Raw genomic sequence first — 17,317 nt, 5'->3', positions numbered from 1 at the left:
ATACAAGTCACAATATGTGATAGAAAGTCCTAATTATGAGATAAAGATAAATGTTAATTCATTTGAATTGTATCACTCAATCATAATTTATGTACATCATAGGTTTTGACCTTTATCTCATTATTTCAACTTTTTATCTGATCATTTCGACTTTCATAATTATGACGCATCTCATAATTCCAAATTCAGACTTTTCAAACTCATAATTCTATCTTTCCACGTCATAATTTAGAATTTTTATCTTGTAATTTGAGAGAGAGAGAGATCTATATATATATCTCTATCTATATATAGATATATATATATATCTCTATCGATATATATATATATCTCTATCGATATATATATATATATCTCTATCGATATATATATATATATCTCTATCGATATATATATATATATATCTCTATCGATATATATATATATATCGATAGAGATATATATATATATATATATATATATTATATATATATATATATATATATATATATATATAAAATTATGACTTTCCATGGGATTTTTTCCCAATCAAATTAAGTCATCTTATTTTTTCCCAATCAAATTTAGTCATCTTATTTTTTTTCTTGGACTTCCATAGATGAAGGAATGAATGAGTCTGAAGGACAACAAATTTAACTAAACAACATCTCTACCCCCTGAGCTGTGACTGTGATGAGGTAAAGCAGAGGAGGAATAGCAGGTTGATAAGGGGGATCGCATCCACCCTGACCCCACCTCAAATCACCTACTTCTTTTACTTTTATTTTCATTCTGTGCCAACGTTACCTTTCCACAGCAGTTGTGAAGGAATTGCGGGTTTTACTTAATTCCGCTTAGCAGATGTATGTACGTTGTGTTTTGTCTGTGAACTCATCTACAATCCTATAAGAATGGACCACATAATTGAACCATCCAGACAGTTTGCCAAATATTTCTGAATTTCTACTTTAGGAAACATTGGACAGGATAACGTGCAGTGGAACATTGTAAAAATGAAGCTATTTAATGTGAGCTTAGTTGTGAAATGAATGACTTTAAGGGGTTAAATCAGGCACTTTGACTTTATAAACACAGGCGTTCATCTGGATGCAAACCCCTTTTCACCAAATGGGGCTGATCTGCTTTCCTGACATCCTGTCAGCTGTTTGAATACTAATTAGACGCCCAAAGTGCTGCTTTGCATTTTACACAACTGATAATCTAACGCTTCAGCTACATCCCCTCATGAGTAAAAACATGTTAGACATGTTAATCTCCTGTCAGGACCAGCACCGTGGCAGAATGTTGACAAAACTAATCAGAACGTGAAGATATATATTCGGCAGGTAATTCTTTGGAAACTGTACATGGCAGCGTGGTAATGTTATGTATTTAGGTCATATTCTCAGAAATTGGTCTGTTCAGCAGCTAGCTGTCAATCACACAGAACATCTTCTAAACAAAGAAAAAGCAAATGTCTGGAGAAGTGCTGTTTGGAGTTTAATTTGGTAATGTTGATCCTCTGGAGTCTGTTAGATAACAGAAACCGAACCTAAAGCCTCTGAGTCAGATGGTTTCAACTGGGCCAAACACACGACGGCACAGGCTTCTTCTTACAGCGTTCACCTATTCATTGTTCAGCTGATATCAAGAATCAGTGAATTAACGTTTCAAGCTGTCAGATGAATTAAGGCCAGACACATATAAACACTGGGCATCACTGTCAGACTGTTGGAGGAGGAGACGCTGCTGTATTTACAAGCCACATGAGAAACAAATATAGTTTCTTAAAAGACATTCACATCCAAAATGATGAAAATGTCTTTTTCTTGTTTATTTACTTAATATTTATATATTTTTACAAAATAAAAAAAATATATGAAACAAAAAAAAAAAGCTAAACAAGTCAAGGATTTGAGAAGGAAAAGGAGAAAAGCCATCGAACAAACAGGGACTACAGTACTTGTGTTTTTTTATATATGTACAAGACAAGTTTATCCATTTAAATTTTTTTTTTAAAACGCACAGTACAAAAAGAAAAAAATAAATCACTGACAAAAAACCCATAGTACAATTCTGTCCATCAGTATTCAATGTTGCAGGTTTTCCTTATAATGGGGGAGGGGGGACAGGTGGTGGAGCAGGGAGGAGGTGGGGGGGGCCTCAGAAACAAAACAAAATAAAACACACACTGGAAGGCAGACTGGGTGTGTATTGGCCTTGGAAATCATTCTCAACATCTCTTGCAGAATAGGTGGGACCCTCTATGCAACATATTTATAATTCATGGGAACAGTTACTGTACAAGTGTTGGACAATGAAAAAAATCCTGTGCTAGGCGGAAAACAAAGCACAGTACACGACCCACTGCCCCCCATGTGTACAAACATGCACGCAGTCACATGACAAACACACTTTCCTCACAGTCCAAGCCTGCGAGCTTGCTTATATGTCTTTATATATAATATATCTATATTTGGTAAAAAATAAACTTCACAACTCTACCAATTTAGAGAATTGTTTCTTCGAACTTAAAAATTACATAAAAATGAAAAGAAAAAGAATTTTTTTTTTTAACAGCAATCAAGCAAATTATTGTGTTTGGGTTTTTTGTGCAGGAGGGAAGAGTTTCCACCAGAATTTAAGGATTGGGGGAAGTTGAGGGTGAGAAATACAAAACCAACCTGTCCCCCCACCTTCAGATATTACTTCATTCCTCTCCTTCAGGAACAAAAAAACAAAAACAAAAAGGGGGCGGGGAAAGGACAAAAAAGAAAAAGACCATACAGGAAACATTCATTCTTTTAGAAAACAGTTCTATGTTACATACAAGTGAAAGAAAAAGGGGTGAGGCGGGGGCGTGGGGCGTGGGGGGGGGGTTAACACGATACAAATTCCCAACACTCAATATTTCACCTCTTGATGGTGTATTTCTATAACCATTAAGCTCCAATCTCCCCTCTTTCTAAGCCCCTCGTGTCCCTCCCACCCATCCATGCATCGTTACAGTGCTTGATCTCTCGGCACAGCACCTCCTCTGACCGCGGTCAGAGCTGCAGGAGTGCTGGGCCAAGAGACTGGGGAGGGAATCTCTGCACGAGGAAGAGGGAGATTATACGTGGAGACTGTTTGCGGAAGGAGTGATGAGCCCCCTTCTAGCGTCTGTCAACAATGTCGAGGGGGTGGGGCCTGGAGCCGGATGTTAGTTTGCCCCCCAGTTGTAGCTGTTGTATGCCGACTTGTTGATCTGAGACTTCTGCTGAATGGAGGCGTTCTGGCTGCGCTGTCCAGTGCCGCTCTGTGGAGAGAGGAGAGAGTTTATCCATGTGATATACAAGACATACAAACAGATACATAATCTTTTATTGTGTTCCGTTGTTCTTTTTTTTTCCATCCAGAAACATTCTTGTATATTGATATTAATAAAACTTAAACACTGCTTTGTTTCCTTTGTAGCGAGAAAGCAAAAAACCAAAACATTATGTGACTGATGAGATTTTAAAATGAATTTGAAAGCTAAATTAGTTTTAAATCCATCTGCGAACAGTGAACTATCAATAAAGCCAACTCATCCTTGGACATGATGAATAAATCTAAGCCAGATAACTTTGTGACCATGCAACAAGTTTACAGTTTTGCAACTTCGTGCAGGGATTTTCCCTTATGTTCTTCAAGATTCAAAAGGAGTAAAACAAAGATCATATCCTACTCTGAAGAATAGTCTCCATACAGGAACCTTTGTCCTCATAATCATGGGTTACACAACTCTTTTGTTGTCATTTTTCTGCCAGTCAGTCTGTAATTTTTTTCCAGAGTTTCAGTCTTAAGTGGAATTTGATTTACCCACATGTAGCACCACTGATGCTAGATGACAGTAGCCGTTTTTAGACAGGGCACCAAGCCACCAATTTGCCCGTCCTTTTGGCGGCTCGGTCCGTGGTTTTAGACAGAGGCCGGCAAATTGGGGGTCTGTTTTGGTCCGCCGATTTTCCGCCTCGGAGGGTACATTTATTTCCGCCTCGCCTGCCATCTAAAAACGAGGCAGCAATGTGCCGGCCTCTGCGTGAGATGGGTGGAGGTATCGATGACCTGCGCTGTTGTGCGACCCACAGCCGGGGAGTTTTAAAACCAAGAAACAGCTGATCACAGCAGTCAGTCCATCATTTCATCCGCGGACATTAAGATGAGCAACTGGACAGCCACTGAGATCCAGGAGATGCTAGCGTCTCCTCGGTCTCAGTAGCTGTTTGGTTGTGTTAGCTTGTTGTTGTGTCGGCAGGCTAAGAACGGTCGCTACTTTCAAATTAAAAGCCCCCACTAAGAACCCAGTTCTAAACGCCAATGGGGTGCAATGTAAAGCTCTTATTTTTAAGTCAAATTCGTTTTCATTGTTCACAGCCCAACTTCGAGCTTCACGTCACATCACACGCCTACCTCAGAGCTGGCTTTTGGAAAAGGAGGAATATTACGCCTCCGTTTTAGAAAGACAGGCCGGCACATTGCCATCCTTACCTTGGAGCAAATGTGCCGCCTTTCCTATCTAAAAAGGGCTAGTGACTAAGCTGTCCAATGACTGAGTTACCTGTCAGTCTGCATGTTTTCGTGTGATTATTTCTCTTAGAAAGTTTAGGATGTAAACCAGAAAATATAAACGACCAAACAAGAATCTGCTTTTCTTGGTCTAGACTGACTGAACTGAATGACAGGTATAGGAATGTGACCCGCACCAACAGATGGAGACAAACACAATAACAAAAGCATGTTCTACCTGTCCGTCCTGCTGCAGGTGGTGGTGCAGGATCTGAGAGTGGGGTTGTTGATGTGGCGCCAGGATGTGCATGAACGGGGCCGGGGCATAGCCAGCGGCGGCCGGGGCATTGATGGGTCCCCCGCTGCCCAGAGCCGAGGGCAGGCTGAACGAAGCTGCTGGCGTGCCAGCGTGGAAACCCTGCTTCTCAAATGACTGCAGGGGGGGAAGAGAGACAGACATTTTGCTTGAGGTAAAACTTTGTCTTAGCAAAAGACTAATTTCCAGCAAATTCATTTCTTGTGAGGAGCGAATATTCGTCTGAAGATTTCTGATCTGTAATTACCTGCGTCTTTGTGTAAACAGACCCTGAAATATCTGGTACCCCCGTGTTGCTTGATGTCACAGAGACTCCTGCAGAGACAGAGGAGACGGGAGACTGAATCAGTCCAAAAACCGGGAAAAAAGACAAGCATGTAAAGGGGACGCTAAACACACCATGACCAGCCACATGGTTATACTCTGATTCAAACCAACACAATTTCTGATAAGTACTGACAACAGGTAATCTAGTATCTCTAAATCTACACTTACTCTATCACGTTAAGGAACACTGTTCAATCCAAGCAACTGAGAAAAAACATTTGAAATCAAAAATAATCCTGGGAAATCAGAGGTATGAACATCTATGTCAGCAAACATAGATGATTTCAGTAGAATTTCCCTTCAATGGAGGACAGCAGAGAGAGACAAGATGAGGAGATGAAGAGGAAGAGAGCAGAGAAAGATGGTGTCGCAGCATATCAGTTCCAGTCAGCCACAGTGGTACAGTTCTGACTGTATCTGGTGTTTGCTGCTTTGGTTGTTGTGGCACACACTGTCCCCCTGCATTGTCATCGAGATGCAAAGCAGGGTCAACTGGTGTGCGAGACAAGACGGACACTGGACAGAACAGACGCAAACGTTCAAATCCCAGTTTTAGCAAGACAAAATGTTAGTATGCTAGTTAATGTCCTAAATATTTTGGTAAAATCTGTGAGCAAGAGGAGAACAAAAATCATACTTAAAAGTGCAGTGATGGATTCAACATTACATCTCTCAAACTTCCACCTCTTTCAGCTTCTGTGATATCACTCGAGCACTCCCCACCAACACTATTCATCCCCGTCTCAGAAACAATTTTAACCACCGTCCCAAACTCAAAATGTTGCTCCTTTTCTTTGTTTTTTTTGTCTATTAGTTCCGTCCCGTTCCGTTTTCTTCCGCTTTATCCATGCGGGTCGCGGGTGATGTTAACGCTTTTATACCACCTTTTTTTTTTCAAGGTGGAGCGGGGGTACTGGGGCCAAATCCAGTGACTCTATGGGCGAAGGCCAGGTTACTCCCTGGATAAGTCGCCAGCTCATCGCAGGGCCCTTACTGATGGCAGTGGCTGCCACGAAGGTGCCAACTGCACATCAGGAGCAGTGTTGGGGTTGGGGTTCAGCATCTTGCTCAAGGATGCTTCGGCTTGTAACTCAGTCCCGCCCTGGGGAGCCAGGGGTTCGAACCAGCGACCTTCCGGTCACTAGTCCTCAGCTCTACCCACTGAGCTACAGCCGCCCTGTCTATTAGTATTCAGTAAAAAGTAGTAGCATCACCACCAAACTATACTCAGCTGAAGTACTTCAGTACGTTCATTTACTGCACGTCCCCGTCAATGGTGAGTTCATGGCATCCTTTCGGATTTTACTGAGTCATGTTATGTTATGAGTCAGGTCTCATGCCCAGTAGCCAGACAGTGACAGTAACTGCAGTGACGGCAATGAGAAGACATGTTCTTTTGTCATTTGAAAAAGCAACAGCTATACATAGGTAGCTTACATATATACGGTACATTAAAATATCTCTTTCATCTGCATTCATCCGAAACCCATTCTCAACCATGCCTGGGTCGACAGGATGCAGTTAGTCTGAAGCCCTGTAGCTACCTCAAGCTGTCCTTTAGTGTGTAATCAACCTGAAGAAGTGGGGTTTAACCAACGACAATCACCCCGTAAACTCCACAAGCTGGACATTGTGTGAGGAAATACTGTATCAGAGCCAAAGTCTAACAACCTGTTTATTTTATCAGCAATCGGACAGAAAAATCCCTGATAACGTTAATTGGAAAATGCTGGTCAGATAACATGTCAGGGTTGATAATCGGTCAACCCGTAACCAAATTCTATGCAAACTTGGAACATGTAATGCTGTTGTCTTCATGTATGCATTTCTTAAAGTGACTTAAAGTGCATTTGTCAGTCAGTCAGTCAGTTACATAAATGTTCGTTACAGCTTCGATAAGACATGATAGGACAGCTATGCAAAGAGTCCCAGTGCTTATGACATTTGGCATCAGAGGCCGTGGCACCAAGAAGGTTATTTTCCTGTGGCATTGAAAATGGTATATACGTTTTTCAAGGTATTGTATCAAAATTCCTGTATTGTGTGGAGACTGGTTCAAGCATGCAAGACTCATATAGTGACTTTTAAAAATGACCAACATATACATTTCCCATCACACTGACACAACAAGGTGCAGGTCAGGAAGCAGAATAATAACCCAAAAAAAGAATAAATAAATTCACACTCTTAAAATAGCACATCCTTTTTTGATAGAATAATATTGCGCTTCTATCGCCCTTTTGCTTTGGTTATAACCTTAGTTCACCCACAGGACAGCGAACTTGATACTCTGGAGACAGACACACCAGCAATGACCACATGAATGAAGAGCAAGCAACAAAGAGGGAAAATGGGACTGCACCATCCAGAGGAACTCATCAGTTTATGGCAGTCACAGCCCTTGTGACCTGCCATATTTTTGACCTGATAATTAGCCTGCTGGAACATATGAACCAGATTGGATTGGTGATGAGTTGCTCTGGAAGAGAACAGGTAACAGACACAATGGCAGACAAGGCCTGAAAGAGAGGCGGGCTGCATCGGGCTGTCTAAAAGCATATGTGGTGTGCTGGGTCTTCCCACAGGCACAGCTCAACAGCGGTGAGGCAAAGGAACGATAGCAAAGAGGGGGAGAAGGATGGTTGGTGACACAAGGAGGAAGACGGGAGGGACAGGGTTTTTTTTTTTCTCCTGTTGTTTCAATCTGGCATGTGGCGGCACTCACCGACTCCAGGCCCGGTGACAGAGCTGGCTGGCTTGTTTTGTGCAGAAGCGGCAGCGGCCACAGCAGTGCCGTATCCGCCCTTACAGAAATCCCCACTCCCTGAAGCCTGGCCCACATCCTCATAGCCTGCAACAGTCAGACACACAGCCGCAGCCCACAGCGTTAGACACACCAGGCAGGGGAAGCAGACCTGCCTCAGATAGCATTTGCAAATAACTCACAGCGTTTGGTTGAAACTGTGCACCAAATGGGCAGATTTGACCAAACTGTGACCATACAAATAGTGTCAAGTCCTCTTGGAAGCCCTTCCGACATCCGAAGATTTCAATCATCTGAACTTTGACACCAAGTGCACCGTCCTGTGTGGCAAAGCCTGCCCATCCGGTGCAACCGGCAGGTCAGAATCAACGCCAACATCATTTGCAAGTACTATCTGACCCAAGTCTGAGGGGGAGGAGGTGGGGGAGGTGAGGGGGCAGGCAGGGTGTGTGTGTGGGAGGGGGAGGTTGGAGAGTGAGCTTGAGTTGGGTGATGGCAGAAAGCAGCAGATGGTGCAGCTTAGAACAAATAGGTGTCGCACATGTAGTGACCAGAGGTGGATGTTGAGTGATGAATTGAAAGTATGAAAATAAAATACAGTATCACTGGAAAAGAATGTGAAGTGATGGAGTAGACACCAGAAGGCCACTGGGAAAACTGGGAAACTGCTGAAAGAAACTGGGCTCAAAGAGGAGTATCATGAAATAAGGGAGAGTGGTGCGATTCAGATGAATGTGTGTGCAGGAGATGTGCTGGAAGGTGAAGCCTTGGGGCAAAACTCCACTTTCTGAAATGAGCAAAGCAAGCTACGGAAGACGGCAGAAGACCGATGATCTAACCCCTCCACTGGCAGAGCGAGGTGCCACTGTTCAAGCCCATCTCCCTTTGACCGTTCGGCCATTTAATTGAAGTGACAGACATTTTCCTTTCATTTAGAAAACAGATGAATTATTGAGATGTGCTCCTAGTGTGTTACAGGCAATGAAGATGCTGATAGAACTAAACCTGAACATAAATCATGTCAACAGTCGATTTAAAAGAGATTTTGTTCAACCCTGAGGTGAGCACTGTCCGCACACGAAAACATCGTAAAAGCCTCAACACAAGCGTAACAAACATCTTTACACAAGCATCAGGTTTATGCTTGTAGATGCAGCAGAGCTCAAATGAAATATGCACTCCACGCCGATGTGAAATCAATAGGCTCATTGTGAGTAAGTTATTGGTATGCAAGTATACAGAGCAGGACCTGAGTGACCCCTCTAAACATGCCGTTTAAATATGGTTTAGTGCCTCACCAGTGCTGTATCCATGGGAACCATAGCCACTAGCCTGCTGGAAGGGTGTGGCGGATGCATTGACGCCGACATTCACACCGTGCTGCTTTGACGAGGTAGGAGCCACCTGGACAAGATCAATATCACGGTATGCAATGTCAAACTAAACGGACAGGAAAGATGAACCACAGGTCAAAAAATACTTAGCATTTTGATAGCAGCACCAGGTAACAGGGACACCGAACTCCTCTCTTCCTCTGTGCACAACCATTTTACTTTTTAGCTCCATAAGATTCCTACTTGTTTCCAAATCCACTCATTTTCCTCATGGAGAAAAACAACAACAAAAACAAACTCAAGTTGGGAGCAGGAGAGTAGATTTGAAAGTTCTCACCGGAAACACAGCAGGTCCGTACTGGAAGGTATTGGGCAGGCCTGGCATGCCAGTGTAGTATGGGAGGCTCGTGTAGCTGTAGCCAGGCGGCAGTGCCGGATTGAGGAAGGGCTGCTGCGTGGTGTGATGTGTTTGGGTCTGGTTCTGTTGTGTCTGGGCTAATGTGGTGGCTGGAGCCGGGGACGATGCATCACCTCGACCAAACTTCGACAAGTCGCCTGCAAATATGGGAAAGGGAGGATGACAGGAAGTTACTACAAATGTACCTTTATTATTTGACAGGACAGCTGATGCTCATGACAGGTAAGGGGAGCGAGTGGAGAGATTAGCATTTTATATAGCCTTTAGAGGAAGGCTCACCAGAGTAAGGGTTGCTCGTCAGGCTGCCCTCTCTGCCAGTCAGTGCTGTTGTGGGAGTTGCAAAAGGGATGCTGTAATAATCCTGAGAGAGAAAAAAATATTAATTAAACATTAGAAATACAGGCCATGAAGCAACAACCTTGTGCACAGTGATTTTACTGCAGCAGTTTTAAGACTTTTCACAGAACTCACCAGCGGTATTCTTGTCTGCAGCATCTGTAGGTCATCATAGCCGTACACCTGAGGCTGAGAGGAGGCAAGAAATGTGCCAGACAATCTTGTTACTATATCAGTCATATAAAATGTACTCTAATGTACATGTAGACTGACTTACAGGGTAGGCGTGCAGTAGTCCAGGAGCCATGATGTATGGGTTGGGTAGTAGAGGGGGCACTCCAGGTGGCAGATTTGGAGGCGCTTTCCCTGTAAAACACAAAACCATGAAAATAAAAATCGAAAAAGGCAAACAAATCAATACTAATATCATTGTTTAACGATGCACAATGAAAATACTGTCTATAGGCAGCCATATTTGCCAGTGTAACATCATAACTTAAACAAAAGGTAGCACAATCAATCACTCACTATGCGCTGCATCAGTCAAGGACAAGACTGCAAGTGACAAACTACGCACCAGCAGAGAGGTTAGATGTTGATTGGTTAACTGTAGACAATATTTTTGACCAGTTAGGTATGACAGTTTATAGGTTAATTCACATCCAGATGGCATGTCTGCTAAAGGCTTTGCTAGAGCAGTCCGAAGTAAAAAGTAAAGAGCACTAAAAGAAGCCCAGACTGGGAACACTTCCTCCAGAAAGGCAGTAAAGTCAAATGTATGTTAAAATGTTTATTGCTGTATTAGCACTATGCTGCCATGTCTAAGGATTGCTCGCAGCTAAAGATCACGTCACTGCTAGCTGGAGGGAGAACTTGTGATGCTCTTGTCTGAGGAGACACGCTGCCAATCAGTGTGACAGAGGACGAGGGATTTAAAGATGCTAGTACTTGGAGCTCCATACACAATGCCACTGAGAGTTACTGTAATTAAACACATGGAAGAGCTCTTTATTCTCCAAGAAAAAGCATGAGCTAAAAGTCAAGCTAGCCAGCACAGACAAGCTGACGTTAACTATGACAAGTGACCTGCTGGACAGCTCTCACAAATGAATGCTAAATTTATAACTTCCTGTAACTTGATCAGGGCCGACTGGGAAATGCAGCTGAGGATGAACATGTTCGACAACCTCTGTGAGAAGCTGATGCGGTGCGCTGAAGCTCATGAGTCAATGGAGCGGCAAACTAGAAGGAAGGCGCCTCTTAAATTTCACACCATGCTTTCATGTCTTCTTTTTTTTTCTCCTTTTGTTAATAATTCAACTGAAAACCGACAATCCTAAGGAACAGACAAAGAGCTACAAAACCAATACCAACACTTTGTATTTGTACAAAATAAAGTGTCGCATTCTGTTATTGGATTTCCAATCACAAGTACATACTCTCAAAGCATTCTTCAGCCATAGTTGCACCACTGCCGGGTAACAGAGATTTATACAACCACCCCCGCAAAATATAACATGACGCTGCAGAAACTTGCCAGAAAATCAGTTTTCAGAATTGACCACACAAGCAACCATACAGGTTAAACAGTTATACATCACCAATATCAACAAGCTTGAATAGGCACAATGAGATTAGACAGGTGATCATTTATCGCCTGGTCAAATCTATAGCTTTGATCAAGGCAGTGGAAAAATTAAGACTGGCAAAACAGACATAACAGCACAAATAGGCTTCAATTCATGCTTTCCATGATTCTACCTGCTCTATACATGCTGTGGCAAAGCACAGCTGAAGTAGAATTGCAGCATATACCATAAAATCCTCACAGTCCACTTTAGCAGCAATTACCAAGGCTACAATTAACTCAGTGGTAATGCTACATGTAGATTGGCAGCAAAGCTTAAAGTGAGGCTGAAGCAGTGAAGAGAAAAGAAAAGCTAAAATATTTCCACTTGTGTTTTGCATTTTCAGTCAAGGCTTCGAAGAAAGACCATGAAAATAAATAGTTGTACGTTTAATTTTCAGCGTGTTAATGTCCAACCTGAGGATGCTGCAGAGCCACGTGTGGATGAGGAAGTAGCCGAAGAAGGAATGGCCGAGCCTGTCGTTGACACTGAAACAGTGGCGGCTGCTACAGCTGGGGCACCCATTGAGGCAGTGTTGAGGCCCATGGCCAGACTGCTGACGGGACCAAGACCGGAGGGCGCTGAAACTGTGGCAGAGCCCACTGATGAGGCCTGAGGGGCACCAAGTGACACCTGCGCAGCAGCAACTGAGGAAGAGGAGGAGGGGACTGATGAAGACGGAACGGCTGAGACGGAGGAAGGGAAGGAGGAGTGCAGGCCCGAGTCACCGTCTACGCTGGGATGCTGTGAAGATGGGAGTAAGAACAGAAAAAGATGCAGTACGGATTGATGAGATTATGTTCCATTAGTGTGAATGGACTTCTACTGTGTCCAACTGCCATCACAGGAAATACAGCTTTGAAAATTATTTCAAAAATGGAGGCACACTACCACACCAAGACCTAAAGATTACTGCAAAACGTGTATATTGGGCAATGGTAGTGCAATGGATCGTCATTGATCCGTGATCCGTTCGGATCAATATCTTCGGTTCGACACACATGTGATCTGCGGATTAATTTATGAAAAAAAAAAAAAGTACTGCGCATGTTTAATCCACACACTTGTTAAGTGCAGCGTGGTCATGGCTAGCGGAGGAACGGAGGAGCTTGAACGCCCCACGTCATTTAAATCTCCTGTATGGGAGCATTTTGGCTTCCTTGTCAAATATAATGATGAAGGAAAGAGGTTAGTGGATAAAACCGTGACGGTGCGTAGGCACTGTGGCACAAGAAAGCCATATGACAGTGGGAACACATCAAACATGGCCATGCATTTGAAGCAACATCACCCCGGTGTTTCACTGACTGGAGTGAAAACGAAGGCTGCTCATCACCGCGGCATTTACAAAGTTATATTTATTTGTCTTGTCTTTATTTATTAATTTTTTTTATTGATTTTACTCCCAATATCCTTACTAATCTAATCTGTGCTTTCAGCGATCCATCAAAAAAAACAAAAACAATTATCAAGCTCCTGGTATAAATACAGAAAAAAACATGTAAAAGAACTCACCAGCATGCTTGAGTTGGATGTTCGGACTGAAGATGGAGCAAGGCTGTTCTGTTGTGATGGGTGAGAGCTGTAAAAAACAAACAAACAAAAAAAAACCACATTACATTCACTGATACTCAGGATCAGGTCTACTTTATTGTGCTCCTTAATTTGTGTACATATCACTCACTTATTGTGTTGAGGAGGGGGGATGGTGCTTGGAGGCAGGTCCTCGCTATGCCCCAGAGCGCTAAGGGATGTCTGATTGGATGCGGTCAACAAGGAGGCAGGGCTGTCAGTCAGAGTGCCCATGCTGGAGACGGATGCCTGCGTGACTGAATCAGAGGCTTGCTTGACTGATACTGCAGAGCCTGCTGCAGCTGGGATGAGACATGAGGAGATTCAAAAATAAATTTAAAAGAAAATAACACATCTCAAACAATTTTAACGATCCCTTTAAAGGAAAGAAGGAGCTTTGTACAGACACTTACCTTCCACAGATTGTGTTGCTTGTATTGAACTGAAGCCATTCTGTAAAAAAAAAACAAAAAAACAAAACAATGCGGTTGAGCTGAGAGGTTCCTATGGAAACAGGCCATTGATAAGAAGTTGAAGGGTGCTGGGCTCTTGGAAAGTAAGAGGCTTGTTTTATATGCTGAGCATATTAACTACGGGTCAGGTTTTAAACAAGAGGTGCATAACAATGACCACACGATAAAAAAAAAAAACAATGAGGGGGGGAGAGTAATACCATTGGCACTCTATGTGCAGTTTATTAAGAACATCTGCTCCCTCTACGAGGTTCAGGTTAATGATCTTTAAATGAGTTAAGTTATGAAAAAGTGAATAACGGGGGCTGATCCAGATAAAATTGGAGCTTTAAACATCCAGACCCCTGAAACATTGATTCTACAAAAAGGATGTCGAATTCAATGCATCAGGGGGTCCTGATGTTTTAACAGTCAGTGCACATAGCAGGACAACATACAACAGCCAGGGTTTTAATCACTATTTATAGGGCATTATAATTTGTCATTCTATGTTTTTGGAGCTCTGTATATTTAAGTCTTTAATCAGACAATTTGTACACCTCAACACAAGCCTCTCACTGGGGCCCAAGTGTGGGTGGACAAGAATGTAGTCCACATTGGCCACTCCTCTAATTACTTTACTGACATGTCTAGTAAATGTTTGATCCATGTGAATGAAAAACAAGGAAGCTTTGGTCTTTACCTTGGGCTGCATATCCTTCTGAGGGGAAGAGGAGACCGAGGGAGGGTAGCGCCGTGTCTGAGTCGCTCTCTGATCGTACAGGTCCATCTGACTGGAGTTGGAGAGAGCTGGGGTTGACTCACTGCAGATTTTAATGGTATTGACAAGTCAAGATTGATCGTGCTTCTAGGGAACAAATAGTGGCTCTGACTTGAAAGCTGATAATCACAACTTAAACCTTAAAGCACTTCTACTTCACTTGCCAACTGCCAGAATAATAATTGTACAAAAAATGTTTCACTGCAAACACGTCTCCAAAATAAATAAAATATATGAACTTTATCTTTAGAGTATAAAAGGCTTGAGGCCATTTCTCATGAGTACTTTTAACAGAAAAACACAAATTTGTCTAGCAAGTTGCTCTGCTTTCATAACTTTAAGATCAACGACTTTGGGTATGTACTTTTCACATGAATACACCATGTAGGACAATGGCAGGACACAAATACCGTAAAGATTAATTAAAAACAACAAAAGCAGAAAGATGGGTACTGCAAGCCAATATCAAACTTGTCTGTATGCAATCCAAATCTTTAGGTTAGTTTGCCAGTATTGTAAAATGTGGTAAATTGTTGTCAACTGAATCAAACCAGCCCTGCCTCACTCTACCAGGGATATCTACAGGCAGTGAAACACCTCAGCAGAGGGAGGAAGACTCATACTCATAGTAGCCCTTTTTACACAGCATTCACACAGAAAGCCGGCGCTGCGGCTCCTAAAGAGGTGTGACGGTACACGTCATGTTTATGTCGTCGGTGTTTCCCAGGTGTTCCCCCCGTCTGTGACAGTTTATAATCATATTGATGCTGTTATAATGTGTAGTGATTGAGATACTGACCCACCAAACATCCTGGAAAGTGACAAAGTAAAATTTTTCGCGCTAAATGACATAATTATACATAATCACCATCAGTAAACAGGACCTATCCGACTCCCTCAGGCGCTGGGACGGAGGCCGTTTTTTAGGGGAAAGTTCCCTGAAGTCTCGGTCCGGAGGGCTGACGGCCGCGGTGATTTATTTTCATCACAAACACTCGGTGAGTTAAAGTTTTTTGCCGGTGACAGACGCCGTTTTTCGGGCAGTAATGTGACGAAGAGTCGGTAGGACAGCCGGGAGGATGGACGCTTCTCCACGTACAGCTGTGGTATTTTTTCCCTCGTATAAGTTGCCAAAGACAGTTACAGTTAATACATTACTTTTGTTTGGTCCTGTAATGTTGCTTTGTGAGACATTTCTCTGTATTTAGTAGAGTGAATGACCTGTGCAGTTATCAGACTGCACGACCGACACGCCCCCGCTCTGCGCCTCTGGCTTATCCGTTCATAATGGGACGGCTCACCAATAATGCGGCCCTGATACTACCTCCAGAAGCGGATCAGCGCCAGAGCGAAATTTCCCCCCTCTCTGCATCTGAAACTTTCGTACAGAGGAGGGTGCGGAGAATTGGCGCAGGATCCCCGCATGCAAACGGCAGTGTGAATGGGGCTACTGACTGATGTCTGTGTTCTTCATCCTTTCTAAACTTAATTCAGTATTTTGATATCAGGAATACTATTCATTTTATTCATATTCTAGCTTGATTTCCACAGAGATATTATTGAGTTTATACTGATTTTGTTGTTGTAAACATTAATGTTGCTACTCTATAAACAATATTAATACAGTATACTACATAGCATGTAACATACAAGTGTTTAGAAATGTTTTAACAACTTTGCAGAGTTGTGTTTTATTATATACCAACCTGTTGGGGCTAGTGTAGAGGCTGTTCTGAACCTGATTGGCTGGTGTTGCGGTTGTAGGGGCAGACTCGTATTCTGGTAGAACTGGTTCTGACCCAAACTGCAGCGCCCCAAACTGAAGATTGAGGCCAGAGATGTCTGTTGAGCCGGGCATCTCTACCGCCATTGCAGGAATCTGTGGAAGATTATGGATCATATTAGACTTGGCCCAAATACACACAAGACATTAAAGTAACGTGTTACTATTGTAGACAAACTTCTTATGCGTCTACCTAGTTATTTTATGGAAGTGTTAACTCTCAGCTATTTATTTTTTTCTACTATTGGTTTGCCTAGTTTTTTGGTGTAATAATGCTTGACAACAACCCTGTAATGCACAATAAAGTTATATACACATGATATTCTCCAGGACAACCAGAGCTATGAAAATATGCTTCAGATATCACAGGAATGTGTAAATAGATATAAAAAAAATAAAAGAAGTCAAAATTGAATTTCACAGAAATGTAGTCAGATCACCAAGAGAACTATAATGAAAAAGGTTCTTCTTGTTGAAAATTTATGAAATGATTTCCAAGTGATGCAAATTCATGGTGGAATACAACTGTTGGTCTCGGAGGGTTAAAAAAAATGAAAAAGGGGGACAAAAAGCATCAATAACTGCCAGAATAAGTGGATGAATGTTAAGGGAAAGCTTTTACCAGAGCATATTCTGTGTAAATGTGTGTTTTGGAAGAACTTGCTCATTTTGAGAATCATTTGTAGACTTTCTAAGGCCTAGTCCACACGTACATGGATATCTTTGTAAATAGTTTCAAATAAAAAATGATATCTGTCGTTTTAGCACCATTTCAGAATCATCTCCATTCATACATGCACACCTGGAAATGCACATCATATGGAGACTGATGTACACTGGGCATGTCAGTGTAAACAGGAAGCAGAATTGCCCACTCTGTGGTTGGTTGCTTAGTTTCAGAAACATGAATGAGGAGAGGAAACATGACTCTTCTACACAAAATCATCCGCTGTTTTAGCCCCACTTTCTTAAATCACTGTATTTTCAGTGTCCGTTTGTGTCTGAATATAGACATATAACATCCATTCCATCAACATACAAACTCAAATGTCATATACACAACTACAACACCGAGGTCACCAATTCGGAAGAGTGCA

At 42.4% G+C, this 17,317-nt stretch overlaps 1 protein-coding gene across 9 annotated transcripts in view; it reads right to left on the bottom strand.

The window, feature by feature from the left end:
* Window positions 1–1,463: 1,463 nt before the first annotated feature.
* The window catches only part of ubap2l (ubiquitin associated protein 2-like), a 29,248-nt gene continuing 13,394 nt past the window's right edge, over window positions 1,464–17,317 (bottom strand). For 3 of the 9 annotated variants that reach the window (XM_030410786.1, XM_030410809.1, XM_030410789.1), the window contains 15 exons: window positions 16,144–16,316; window positions 14,360–14,480; window positions 13,618–13,657; window positions 13,317–13,506; window positions 13,148–13,214; window positions 12,049–12,376; window positions 10,282–10,370; window positions 10,140–10,193; window positions 9,948–10,029; window positions 9,588–9,805; window positions 9,215–9,356; window positions 7,878–8,003; window positions 5,073–5,140; window positions 4,748–4,942; window positions 1,464–3,277 (listed from right to left, as the gene is read on the bottom strand). In XM_030410786.1, the coding sequence (XP_030266646.1) occupies window positions 3,182–3,277; window positions 4,748–4,942; window positions 5,073–5,140; window positions 7,878–8,003; window positions 9,215–9,356; window positions 9,588–9,805; window positions 9,948–10,029; window positions 10,140–10,193; window positions 10,282–10,370; window positions 12,049–12,376; window positions 13,148–13,214; window positions 13,317–13,506; window positions 13,618–13,657; window positions 14,360–14,480; window positions 16,144–16,316 (1,989 nt within the window). In that variant the 3' untranslated portion in view covers window positions 1,464–3,181. The remainder of the gene's footprint in view (window positions 3,278–4,747; window positions 4,943–5,072; window positions 5,141–7,877; window positions 8,004–9,214; window positions 9,357–9,587; window positions 9,806–9,947; window positions 10,030–10,139; window positions 10,194–10,281; window positions 10,371–12,048; window positions 12,377–13,147; window positions 13,215–13,316; window positions 13,507–13,617; window positions 13,658–14,359; window positions 14,481–16,143; window positions 16,317–17,317) is intronic. The other 6 variants (XM_030410802.1, XM_030410834.1, XM_030410825.1 and 3 more) reach the window with 4 other exon arrangements.

Source organism: Sparus aurata, chromosome 3 (genome assembly GCF_900880675.1).
Source record: "Sparus aurata chromosome 3, fSpaAur1.1, whole genome shotgun sequence".
In the NCBI taxonomy this organism is placed as follows: Eukaryota; Metazoa; Chordata; class Actinopteri; order Spariformes; family Sparidae; genus Sparus; species Sparus aurata.
The sequence above is the reverse complement of the archived record's forward strand: the minus strand, read 5'-3'. Positions and strand labels throughout refer to the sequence as shown.